Source organism: Symphodus melops (assembly GCF_947650265.1).
Source record: "Symphodus melops genome assembly, chromosome: 19".
Classification (NCBI taxonomy): domain Eukaryota; kingdom Metazoa; phylum Chordata; class Actinopteri; order Labriformes; family Labridae; genus Symphodus; species Symphodus melops.
Genome location: NC_136709.1, coordinates 15,790,063 through 15,803,208, shown reverse-complemented (window position 1 = coordinate 15,803,208; position 13,146 = coordinate 15,790,063). Strand labels below are relative to the sequence as shown.

Here is a 13,146-nt window from a genome sequence, read left to right as displayed (position 1 = left end):
CTGATAAGTCAAAGATTAATTCTATGTATTCACAAGTCAAGACGGTAGTTGAGAGATAAACTTTATAGAGAACAACACAAAAGAAATATTCTGAATAAGTAAAAACACGAAATGAAAGCAGTGTTGGCGTCTTGATGTTTTCATAAAGGAATCTTATTGCTGTTTCTGCTTTTGATGTGTATGAAGAACATTAGGTTTACATACAATATCAGTCATACAATATAAGTTTATGTTAATTAATTACTTTTCTCTGCCTATTTGTGGCAAAATAAAAATTTAATTTGGGCCAAAAAGTCAACTCATTTTAATATTGATGCAGCCATTAAAAGAAGGCTGACTTCAGGTGGTCCTCTGGTCCAGAAAGAAAGACTTCCATCTAGTGGTCATACAACAGTATTTTATTCATCATGATCGATTCAGGGGTGAAACAAATATATTTATTTTCCTCATCTAATGAGACACTGACTTCATCGGAGAGAGGTCTAAGTAATGTACTGTATGACACTGTGTATTACTGTACCGTTGTCATGGCAATTATTCATGAGGACAGGCTTACAGCTTTGCTTCCTTTTTTTTCTCTGTCTCTGGGAAACGCTGCATCCCTTTGGCCATTTCCATTAAGCGAGCAAGCATCGATGTGGGGGAGTTAAAGTGACAGAGCTATATTATGTGAAAGTAAAGCAGAGCAGCTCACAAGGGTGAGATCTTTAAATAGGGGAGTTGCCTTTTTATAGACGTGATCAGGATCTGTGCAGACTACCATAGCCTTAAAGGAGACAGGGGTTAAATTTGTAAGGCAACCTTGCTTTGATTCATATCGAAACACCTGGACTGGAGTAAAACTGGATGCTTTGTTTTCATGCTTTTTCTCTTTGTGTATGGTTTTGTAAGGCACAGATGGACAAGCAGCTGATGCAGGGGGCAGTTCCTTTCATGACACACTTGCAATGTGAGGACCCGAAAGGCATCTTGAAATAGAAATTCAAGAGAGGAGGAGAGAGGAGGAGGAAAAGGAGGAAAAAGGAGGAGAGAAAGGAGGGGGGGTTTTGTGCGAGAGCATTGGTATGCCAGGCTCAATCCCCAGCATGGCTGTGCAGAAGAAGAGTGTCATCCCTCCATCGCAGGGACCACTTTCAACACATACAATCGAGCAGGGGAGCCAGAAGAAGGGAAATGCATCTGAAAGATCAGGAGGTAAGTAGCTTTTGTCCACATTTTTCTTTAGGCAATGTATTTGTATGATTTCTCAGCACAACAAGCCTTTACTTGACGCAAATCCAGACTGTAGATCACAAGTACAGCATCATCTGATCACATTGATGACGCATTAACAGAACACTTATGGATATCTATTATTATATTGTGATTTAATTATTATTGCAACAAACATTACATCATTTTAACACAGATTTACATCATTTTAACACAGATTACAAAATACAAAGCAGCAAAGTGTTACCGTTTAACCCTAAAGGAATACATCCATGTGATGTTTTCCCATCTCGTGTCATATCAAATACTCATTGGTCATGTGTGGACCCTTTATGTGTTCATCTTATTTTTAGCTTGTTTCACTTACTTTGATGAACAGTGATCAGGTGCTAGCATGTTTGCTACGCCTTTTTTTATACACAGGAAGCTTATAATGGGTCTTTCATTCGCAGATTACCCTAAGGCCATCTCTCTTCAAAATAGCAATTTTATAAGACAGATTTAGTTATTTGATGCAACAGTCTCTTTATATCTAGATGCGGTCATTTGTTGATTCCTATGCTTGGGTACAGAAGAGATACTTTTTAAGTATAATGGCTGTTTTCAGTGTCGTTGTTCGAAAAGTAGAAGCCTGAAGAGGTTTGCGGTTGCGGTTTATTGACATATCTAAACAACTGCAAGTTTTGAAGGAATGCATGTGCGCTGGATCTCCCCTCTCACATTTAAATGAATAAATAAACACAACAGTAGTCAGGGTTTTTGCTTTTTTCACACAACATGCTGTTTTGTTCCTCACTTTTAGGCAATGGCACCTGTGTCAAACCAAATTCAACGGCAAAGAAAACAGTCTGCTCTGTCATTAAGTCTCCCAAGATATGCAACTCAGCTTCTCCTCGAACAACTGCAGGTTTGATACATCTCCTACGGTCATCTTTTGATGAAAGCTGTCAAATAGTGAAAGTATTGGTTAAATGCTTGGTGAATAGTATCTTTCAAAGAATTGTGTTTTAATGATTAACATCATAAAGGAGCTCTATGTGGATATGGCTTCAAACTAAAAAGCTGCAATTGTGCTTTAAATAGTGGCAAATGGACAAAATGTTGATGAGAGGCTGAAAGCAGCACGGGAGAGAAGAGAGGAGCACCAGAAGTTGCTTGGTATGTGAATCTCCTACTCCAGTCTAACTCACTGTTCACGCATTATTCTCAATTAAAGAAACACAACAATTGACGTATACAACCGATTTGTTTGTTTATACTGGTTCACTTTTTGTGTCCTCAGCATCCCGGGAGCTGAGTAGGTTGGAGCGGGAGCATCAAGCCAAGCGATACTATGAACAACAGCTGGAGCAGCGCAAGAAGAAACTCCTGGAGCAGAGGCTCAAAGAGGAGAAGAGGCGTACTGCCGTGGAAGAGAAGCGCAAGCAGAGACAGAGGGAGGAGAAAGTGAGTGTGCATGGTGGAAGTGGAAAAGAAAAGAAAAAAGTTGTAGTATTTATTTTTGTCGAGGCCTTTCTAAACCCCAGCTGTAGTTTGGACACTAATATTTGTTTTCCTGAATGAAGGAGCGATATGAATCTGCAGTGCGTAGGACGCTGGAGAAAAGCCAGAAAGCCCAACTGAACCTGAGTCAGAACTCAAGAGGAAGGAAGCTCACCAAATATGGCAAGTATAAACGTGCTCTCTTCCTCCCCCTCTTTTTTTTTAACTGATGCTTTCTTTACTTATACCTCAATTGTCTTTGTAACATTCTGAACACAACAATTCTTGGCTTATCTTTTCTTTTTTGCTGCACTCAAACCTTTACGCTGATCAATACACTAGTTCCACGGCGCTTACCGCTGACACCATGGGAGAAGAACTTGGTCAGTCGTCTCCTTACCCCCACATGCTCTTATCTGGCCAGGAGCAAGAGTGCTGCTTGTCAGTCAGGAGAAGAAGGTACTCTCTCCCATGATAACAGACTGCGCCCAATTGCCTTTATATATCAGCAATGCAATGCTATTGTATGGCTATTATAAGCTTTTGCTTGAATTAACCGCTTAACGTACGCTGCTCATTTTCCTCTCTGTTCGCTTCACATTTCCGTTATGGTTCCACCTCATTTTTCTTCCGAAACAAATCACTGTCTTAGTTGTCCACATTTGTCGCCGTGCAGTTTCATTCCACTCCATGAATATCACCAACACCACCCCCTCCCCTAAAAAACCCCAGCACCACTCTGTTCCAGTCCAGCAAAGGCCATCTGCCTCACCAAGTCCAAACAACAGAAGCATCAATCAGACACAGGTAATTCCAGCTGTTCCTTTCGATCTTAAGTGCATGCTGTGTTTTGCTGAAAGATATCTTTTATATCAGTTTTAGCTGTACATAGTTTCAGTTTGTTTTTAAATGTTGGACTATATGAGCAAAATGGTTCAAGGAAGTAAGAAAACATATGTTTTTTCTTCTTTTCTGTTTTAGTTTAAAGCAGCAAGACAGCAAGAAGCGAAGAAGAAGAGCTCAAAAAGTCTCTCTAATCCTAAATCACCTGCTGTAACCACCATTATGAAACCAGCTAAAGTAACACAAAGCAGAACAGCCTCCCCTTCACCTGAAAGGTATCTGAGACCATGCATCTCTGACTCGCTAACATTCATCTGAACAAAGTGGGTCATCCCTGCTGCTCTTCTCTTGAAGGAGTCCACGACGATCAATCAGCAGACATTCAACCCCGCTGCAGCTCGAGCTCCCGTCCGTCCCAGAGGAGGATGTCTCTGTTTGTAGTTCTGCCCTTGCTCCTGGTAACTCGAGGCCTGTACGAACACCAGCAGAAGGTCAGCTTGAGAAAATGAAGGATGAAAATCCACCAGGGGCTCCGTGTTTGAAATTGCCCAACAAAGTGACTGAAGCCGTAACAAGAACAGAAGGAGACGGACGTAAGACGGAGAAATGCTCAGTGTTTTTTGACATGCTGTGAGTTTTAGGCATATAATTCGGTGATTATCTCCATGTCCTCCTCATGCAGCTCCACAGATTCCTGATGTTGCTTGCAGGCCCTCGGGCGGAACCACAGACCAAGAGGCAGCCTCGCGTCTCCTCGCTGAAAAGAGAAAAGAGGCCCGACTACAACGGGAGAGAGAGGAGCAGGAGCGCCTACAAAGAGAGGAGGCTGACAGGTAAGAAGAGAGACAGAACACTTTAGTGTACATCTGTTGCATTACAATATCTGTTTTTACATATGCAGTCCTGATAATTAGGAGAACATTTTATGAAAGCCTGTCCCTTATAACATGCACAATGATCACACCGGTTACTCACTGGTCTTGTGATATAACTGTTATTACCCCCCCTTACTGGGAGGGGAATTTTTCCTTTATATTACCTGCTGCCTTCACATATCACACAGATCATACTTTTAAAACGGCACTGTTATTATTACACTGTCCTAGCATACCTAAACTGTTTCTCACTGCTTCTGAAGACACAAGTCAATCCCTATTGCTTTTTTATTTGTATTTATTTGACCTATTCTGTTTTTGACTTTTGATTTCTGCATTGCCTGCTTCTCTGTCTTGATGCTGTAATTTCCCCTCTGGGGATCAGTAAAGTAATATCTTATCTTATCTTATCTTATGCAGCTCAACCTGAAAATTCTGTGTGAATAAAGCAAATCTGTGACATGTGCAGGCAGAGTCGTGAAGAGCTGGAGCGCAGGAGGGCAGAGGAGCGAGCGCGACAGCAGGCCGAGGCTCAGCGTCTCATCGAGGAGAAGAAGAGACGGGAGGAAGAGGAGCAGAGACAAGCTGAGGAGGAGAGAGCCCAGGCTATGAGGGAAGCCGCCCTTCTGCAGAAACAGGTGACACATCTTAACCTTCCTCGTGAGGGAAACAGCTTAAACAACCAACAAGTATCCCTGTCTAAACTTTTGAAGGACAATTTTTCCTTTTTTTTGTGAATATGTGCAACTTAGAGAGAGGAGGAACAAGCCAAAGAAATGGCAAAAGCAGAGCAGCTAAAACAAGAGAGAGAACTCCTTGCACAGAAAGAGGAGGCAGCTCGACAAGCCAGGAAAAAGGTGAATATATATATATATTTATATATTAAAAAAAACAAGATCCAAAGTTCTGTTTTATTTAAGCAACCTTTTCCCACAAAGACATCCATGACAGAATGTTAATGAAAGCTGTTTTTCTTTTTCAGCGACTTGAGGAGATCATGCGGAGAACCAGGAGGACAGATTCTCCAGATACGGTGAGTTTTTTACTGTTGGCTTTTCTTTAAAACCCCCTCTGGGCTCTCATGATGCAAATCTAGTATCCACTCACCACTCACTAAATCCACTTCTAAGAGCTGAACAGCTTGTCTGAGACTAAGTTGGTTAAAACCTTCGAAAACAGAAATCTGTCCCGGTGAGGATGCTGCCAAATGAAGCCAAACCAAAGGAAAACACACAGCCTGCGCACAATGGCACAATCGAGGACGCTGTCAAGCTGCCTGTGGGGACCAAGACCTCCCAACTCGGGCCGACCAATGACGAGGACGTGGTACCTGTCGTGGCCTTCAAAGAGCGCAGGTCTCTCAGGACTCTCACAGGCCTGGAGGAAATCCAGACTCACCAACGGGCAGGTGAGAAGCATCAGCTGAGAAGATTTGTCTTCAGGGTGTGACATAAAATCACAGTCTGATAACATTTTCTGTCTATGGTGTGAATGCTTTTTAAGGTAGTCTTTTTGCTTGTTCATCCATTTTTGTGAGTGCTTATAACATTTGGCGCAAACAACCCCTTGGAGTTAAGAATAAAGTTATTAGAATTTGGTGGTCCAAAGTCACTGTAATCCTTTAAACAACATATTTGGCCATACATCAAGAATGTTTGCTCTTATTATTAATCTGATGACAGTCAGATGAACTTTTCTACCCATAAGGGCAGAGCCTATAGTCAAGTCACAGGGGAGGCATGTAGGACGTCACATTCTGGAGGGGCACTGCTTAAAATCCTGAATGTTTGTAATACAGCCTGAATATGTTGTTAACTGTCAGACTGACAAATTCACTGCTCTGTCACACTCACATTCATCGCTCACTCACTGCAAACAGGTTACATCATAGTCCACCCTTCTAAAAGCCCACAGGACAACTTCATTGTGCCGTACTGTCATAAAAAAGCACTTTTTCTGGACAGCCTGTTTTAAACAGTCCTATTCTATTGAAGATTATTTTTTAGGAATGTCTGGAGAAAAAAACTGATAAATTTGGTACAAATGTACTCTTGGTCGCTAGTAAAACACTAATATTGCATCCCAAATGCAGTGCTTCAACATGTTTGAGCCATTTTATTTTTTGTCACTGTATTTGTTATCCTTTCAGAGGTCATCTGAGCATCTGCAAAAAAAAAAAAAAAACCCAAATGTGTCAAAGACTTCGTTGGAGATCTGCGAGTTCTGTGAAAAACAGGAATCCATGCAGCACAGCCACTTTGCTGCCCTTCTGCACCTTGAAAGCGCATGTAAGATTACAGCCTTGCCTCTCACCGAGGAACGTCAGCATTCAGGCACCTTTCTGTGTGTGACCAGCGGCACATTAAGTTATTTTACAGTATGACTTAATCACAGCACGTTTCTGAAATGAAAATTGAAGATGCAGACAGTGGTGATGGTAACTTGCTGTCTGTTTGGAGAGTGTTGCCTCTGTGAAACACTAGGAATAGCCATTCCAACAGTCACAACTTGTGTCAGCCATATGCTTTCTGCTTATTCCTGATATTTCTTGCTATGAAAGCACTTTTCCTTCCTCAGTTTGTCACTGTGGAATTAGAATAGCACGAGTGGCTGTTTGCACTACAAAGACCTAAAGTTGTAACTCCCTCTCCTACCCTGTCATTTAGCGAAGTTTAGCAATTACATATTTCAAAGCTGCTAAGGAAGTTAGTTTCTAAAGACTTTGCTTCAGTTTGTGAGTGTCGTTTGTGAGAGAATAAAATGCACAAAGCGTATATTGCACTTTAAGCTGCTTTGTATGATACTGCAAAATCACTTTACAAAGCAAAGTTTTAGACATGAGGTGATGTGAATTTATTATCATAAAAGCATATTACAATTGTATCCAATAATGAATATTACATCTTTTTATTAGAAGTATTGCTTAAACCTGCTCAAATATATGCTATAACCAATTAAAGTTGATCCTATGCCACATTGTTGCATTGTTGTTGTTTTTTAAACTTTATTTGTTAGTTAAAAAAGATGTTTTAAAAAAGGATGGAAAATAAATACATAAAAGTAAAACATGTTGTAAAAATGCAACTTGTCAATACAGTGCATGAATACTAAAATGTAGTCCAGGTCACATCTCAGAATTTTCACAGAGGAAGGGAAGGGTTAACAGAAGAAGGAGAAAGGGGCTGAATCATCTCCAGCAGTCGCCTGGTTTCCTCCGTCTGCGCATGCACCTTCCAGAGCTGAACTTCTAACTCACTGTCAGCCAGCAGTGAGGAAAAGTCTCCATCTGCAAATGAGCAAAACACAAACCAAGCTAAGAACTGCTGAATTACACATTATTTGATTTAAATTTTGCATCTAGGATAAGATGACTTGAAAGGCTGCAGTGATGTTAGTTTCTAAAAACAAAGATGTAAAATGAAACAGAGACCTTTCTTGAGGTTGAATGTTGTAACTATAGCAAGTTGTTGGAACTTTACATCTTTCTTTTGAAGAAACACCAACAAGTAGTCCAACATGTTCATATAGTGAGGTCTCAGGAACTGGGCCATCTCATCTGTGTAATGAGCAAAAATTACAGAATGTCATCTTTGATGTTCATAAAATGAAACAAGTTATGATTTGTTGTTTTACTTGCACAGAACATTACCTGTCATGTCTAACTGGCTGATGATGGCTGCACTGGTGTGCGACAACTGCAGGTTTTTCATTTGTCCCAACAACTTCACTAATCTTGATACTTGTTCTGAGGTAATTGTCATGGACACCTTAGACTTTATTGGACCTGAAATTGTAAATAAATGGTTATGGATAATGAAAAAGGGACATATGAACACTCAACACTGAGCTGCAGATATGAGATTCCATGAAGCAGAACAGAGCTCATTCATTTCCAGCTCACTCACCCCAGGTCATCAGGTGATTCAAGTGTGATGTCACATGCAGCAAGGTCTCATCTGACAAGGCGGGGGATTGAAGGGCGCAGAGGAGCCCTGAAAAACACGGAGTCTCCACCGCAGCCTAGATGACAAAGATTGCATTTAACACAGCTGAATTTATCTCTGGCAACATGCACAAACAAAACATGCACGGAACACAGACATGCGACTTAAAATTCATAAATTATAGCTCGTGTGTACCTGCTGACCCATATGAGAGCTGCACAGGTCAGAGATGATCTTGCAGCTGTGTGTGATTATTACTGAGTTTGATCTGTGATGGTGAAGCAGTTGACTGATTTCATCCAACAGGCTTTCACTTAAAAGGATGTCCTGAAATCAAAGCAGGACATTATCATACACATCGGGATTTATAGGGAATAGTACAATATGTGTTTATTGTTATTTTCCAGTTTTTTCATACATGGTTTGGAGGGTGTGCAGACAGTGTAGAGAGTAATGTTATTGCTGACTCAGGGGAAGATGATTTTAACAGAGCCTTCAGAGGCAGCACACAGTCCAGCTCCATCAGCTGCTCCTGGATCAGAACTACACACACACACACACAGAACAAAAATAATAGCAGCTGCTTTTTAACAAGGGGATGTTTTCTGTCAATAACAAAACAATTACCGGTACCATTCTTTGAAAGAATTTGAAGACATCTGCAAGCTTGGGTCGAATTCTGAAAAGGAATTTATATTAAAAAAAATTACATTTCAGTTTTTTTCTAGCTCAGTTTTCAGCCACTTTAAGTTTGTGAATACCTTTTTTACTGAGGAAGACATGAGAGTCAGAAGAGACTTCAATAAATAATGTCCCCCCATGCCGAGAAGCTTTGGGTGGTGCGCCTCCACAGCAGCAATGTTGCACAGAGCTGTGCAGCTGTAATACTGAACCATTGAATCTGCAGACTGCAGCAGAAGAACCAGAACAGGAATAGCTCCTGCTTGACACACAATTCTTGTTGACCAATCTGGGAATAGAAAAGGGAACATTTTGGATGCTTCCATGTTAAATTGAAGAAAAACACATAAATACATGCAAATTGAAGGTTTGGGAACAACATGCAAAGATTCTGCAGAAAGGATCCAACCTGACTGTGTGAGATGTAACAGAGCCCATGTTGCATTCTGTTGCACCTGGGGATCGTAGGATTTTGCCAAAGCCAAGAGTGGGATGATTCCATCAACTATGATAGTTTCCCTGTTTGTTTCTGCAGGAAAAGAGAAGGTTGTCAAAACGAGATTTGCATTGATTGTCTCAAATCATGATAACACACTTACTGGATAGTTTGTATGCATGCATTGAGGCCTTTTCTCTTGTAATATCAATGAAAACAACTACAATTTATGTTATTTCTTGACAGTAATGGATCATGTTTTGTGAGAGTCCTGGCTCCAAGTAAAAAAGGCTGAAAAAACCCCTGTCTAAGGTCAAACACAGGATAAGCTTTGTGCCGGTTTTCCTGGGCTTCAACACTGCAAATAGAACATCATTAAAACATTTCATCTTAATTGTATTGAATGTTTCTGTCCACATAAAAAAAAGACGTTTTTAAGGATTGTGTTTAATACATCTGGAATTCTGACAGTAAGGAGAGTTTTCTTAAAGCACATTTCCATTTTCTCTTTTCTGATTATCTCCATCCTCTGTTGTCATGCCATCTTCTTACTCTGCCAATTGATATTGCAGAACAAGTTGATACAGAATAATAATTTCTCAGCAAGCAGAATTACAAGGACAGAAAGTTATTTTCATCACAAATAAATGAAAGATAAAGAAATACACAAGCATTGAATAGACTTAATGAAACACTTAATATAAAGCATGATCAAAGTAGAAACATGCAAGCAAGCTATAGGTTATTTCTCTATATCATTGCTGTTTTTTCTTTTTCTGTTTTTAAATGGTGCACTAGTTGCAAACTCCACTTTGTAGACTAGATGTGAGAACCATTAAGTGATCAAATAAAAATAAAGACACAAAGACTGATACTTCATTGTCTGTACAAACCTGAGGTGGCCAACATGGAGACACAGGCACAGGAGTGACACTGAGCAGTGAAATCACCGGACTGGAACATCTCCATGATAGGTACCAGCATCCCCATTTCAACCACTGACACTTTACACACTGAAATCACACTTTCTTGACATTAATCATCATCCTTTTCACAAAAGTTGTAAATACAGGTGTAGGCTTTCTATAGGGTTTTAACTGTTAAACAACTTTTATACAAAGGAGAGGTTAAGGCATTTAAAATGAGAAAAACTCAAATGTACAGCGTGAATCTTTTCTCTTACCATTATTCTTTACTAGGAGATTGACCAAAGAGAGGGAGATAGTCTTCTGCACATCCAGGTCCGTTGACAGTAGTAAGGCCATAACTGGCCCCATGAAGGCCTCTGATAGGGGAGATTTCACTGCAACACGCAATTACAAAATAGCAACAAAAAAAAAGAAAGAATAAAACACAGACAAAGAATAAACTGGTAGTTGTATATGAATAATCTAAAGGTTGTGCACAGTCTAGATTAGCTGTCAGACTCAAACACTAAAATGTTTAATGGTTGGTTTGTAATTCACATCTCCCAAGTTTTATCAACCTCGACCAAGCAAACAGGAATCTGTCAACTGACACATTTATGCAAAATAAAGTGTGATTACACATTTACATACTACAAGGCAAAACTTGTACTTCCCAATGGTTTAAGAAGTGAAAACCGAACAATACATGAACATTAATTTCATGTAAATATCCTGTGTCAGTTAAGATTTGAAAAAAAAAAAAACACTACTATTTGTTCTTCATAATGACAATTAAGCCCACACATCGCTGGATATCGAACAAGGCTCAAATAAAAAAAGACGGTTGAACATTTGCATGATACTGGTCATACCGTTGGAGAGCTTATCCCATAACAAGCAATATGAGAAAGCTGAAGTGCAAACAATGGTCTCATTTTATGTGCCGCTGATATGCAGGAAATCATGAAGCTTTTCAGAGGCAACATAAAAATCTGTTTGGCTTCTTTACTCACCATGATGGCTGAGATGTAAATAATAAATGGCTGCAGTCATTTGTAGGTCAGTGTTTTCGGAGGCTGCAAGTCTGTTCAGTGCTGGTAGACTTTCTAGATTTGGAAGTTGAGTTTCATCATCTAAGAAAAGGAGAAACATTATTCATACAGGTGGTTGATTTGAATGAGAAAATGTTGGTTTGTGGATGATTTCGGAGACCCCTTTTGGACTAAGATTTTATATAAGTGTAATTTTTGTTAATAAAAATAAATTTCTTAACAGTGAAGTGTATTACTCATCGGGTTTCTTCAACATGCTTTTTACATTGTCTGACATGTACCCCACAGCACAGGTTTCATTGCATTAAAAATCTCTATAACAATGTTGATTGTTTTATTGATTTTTGTATATGATGAATAGGCATCAGTTTTAACTGTAGTCGGTTTCATAGCCAGCTTAAAAGTCCTTGCTGGCGCTTTAAGTAGGACTTTGAACATTATTTGTGTAAATTGTAAGTTCCTTTTTATTATTAAATGGGCCTATTTATAATAGTAGTACACAATGTATCTTATTTATGTTGATGCACTTAATCCTGTAGTCTAAATGTGAGTGCTACTAAGTAGATACATAACACAAACAGAAAAAGGCAGATCGACTCTGAACGTGTTTCCTCTTCCAAAGGTATGACACATTATGTTCTTTCCTCAACAAAGACAAAGGACCGGACAGCGTGACAGACTGTTCCTACCATTCAGAAGAGACAGCAACTCTCGTGTCGTCGCCTTCTTCTCAGGTGTGCTCCTGAAGCAGGTGCATTGAGCCAACACTCTGAATATGTCTCTTGTTTTTTGTTCAATTTCTCTGCAAACTCTCCTCAAATGAACAACAAACTCTTTCAGCAGTCGCGAACAATCTCCACAGAAGCCAGAAGCCATGACTACTGTAGAGAGGTGTATAGCCTACGGTACGCACCTGTCTGCTTTCTGCATATAGACACCCCCCACTGAAGTCACGTGACTGTGAGGTAAACAGCACCAGATTGTCCCGATCAATTACGCAAATCATAGCATAAAAAGAATATAAAGGAATATAAATTAAGATTGATCAGATTACTTGGTAAAGTAGGCCTAATCTGAGTTTCATTTTACTGATAGTTGTTGGCATGCATTAAAGCCGTGCATTTTGTGACTGTGTCGTAAGGGGTCCATTAGACACACAACACATCTGTCTTTGTCTCTGTGTCGATCAACTGTGCGTTTTTTCGGTGACACATTGTCTGTGTATTCGGCTTCAAACTACACCGGGGTCACTGTTTAATGAGTGACCGTGTTAACTTTCAGCCGAATGCCCACGGTTGTCATGGTTACGACAAATGTTAAGGAAGAAAAGTGTCTTAACTAATGACCCTTTGCTAAGCTTTTCACTAACTACATATCTGATGTGTATTTTTGACGCAATAGAATTAAAATAATAAACACAAACTTTTTTACGAGGACTTTCTGTCTTCAAATGTTGTAACTATTACAACCACAGGAAATCACCAGTTATCACGGTCATTGACATCCAAACTGAGTCTCTTTTACCAGCAGGTTACACCTTAACCAACTACGGAGATTTTTTTTTTCTCAATACAATACAGAAGACGCAAAGAGTCATTAATACAGAATGACATTTATCAAAACATCAAAAATAGAGCACAACTGAATGGATTTAGCAGCTATTCTAATAACTTAAGACAACACTCTTTCCAACTGTGTGTCACTGTGCACAAA

The 13,146-nt window shown here is 39.7% G+C and overlaps 2 protein-coding genes across 5 annotated transcripts; one reads left to right on the top strand and one right to left on the bottom strand.

Moving 5' to 3' along the window:
• The first annotated feature begins 404 nt into the window (after window positions 1-404).
• Window positions 405-7,386, top strand: map7a (microtubule-associated protein 7a). Of its 3 annotated transcripts, XM_079370562.1 has the most exons (16): window positions 405-698; window positions 892-1,194; window positions 2,015-2,119; window positions 2,296-2,370; window positions 2,495-2,658; window positions 2,778-2,877; window positions 3,037-3,153; window positions 3,347-3,501; window positions 3,676-3,812; window positions 3,892-4,130; window positions 4,220-4,370; window positions 4,882-5,050; window positions 5,165-5,269; window positions 5,395-5,445; window positions 5,592-5,820; window positions 6,562-7,386. In XM_079370562.1, the coding sequence occupies exons 2-16, from the start codon at window positions 1,065-1,067 to the stop codon at window positions 6,570-6,572; spliced, it is 1,938 nt and encodes a 645-aa protein (XP_079226688.1). In that variant the 5' UTR covers window positions 405-698; window positions 892-1,064; the 3' UTR covers window positions 6,573-7,386. The 3 variants fall into 3 exon arrangements, with proteins under 3 accessions (XP_079226688.1, XP_079226689.1, XP_079226690.1); XM_079370563.1 differs by lacking the exon at window positions 405-698 and having other exon boundaries at window positions 707-1,194; window positions 3,371-3,501; XM_079370564.1 differs by lacking the exons at window positions 405-698; window positions 3,037-3,153 and having other exon boundaries at window positions 707-1,194; window positions 3,371-3,501.
• Window positions 7,387-7,388: 2 nt separating this feature from the next.
• On the bottom strand, window positions 7,389-12,612 carry LOC306840969 (uncharacterized protein). Of its 2 annotated transcripts, none has more exons than XM_079370565.1 (13): window positions 12,123-12,612; window positions 11,395-11,514; window positions 10,657-10,776; window positions 10,367-10,486; window positions 9,447-9,566; window positions 9,118-9,326; window positions 8,984-9,035; window positions 8,775-8,899; window positions 8,552-8,683; window positions 8,318-8,432; window positions 8,062-8,196; window positions 7,843-7,968; window positions 7,389-7,698 (listed from the first exon to the last, which is right to left on the bottom strand). In XM_079370565.1, the coding sequence occupies exons 1-13, from the start codon at window positions 12,307-12,309 to the stop codon at window positions 7,553-7,555; spliced, it is 1,707 nt and encodes a 568-aa protein (XP_079226691.1). In that variant the 5' UTR covers window positions 12,310-12,612; the 3' UTR covers window positions 7,389-7,552. The 2 variants fall into 2 exon arrangements, with proteins under 2 accessions (XP_079226691.1, XP_079226692.1); XM_079370566.1 differs by having other exon boundaries at window positions 8,990-9,035; window positions 12,123-12,611.
• Window positions 12,613-13,146: the final 534 nt, after the last annotated feature.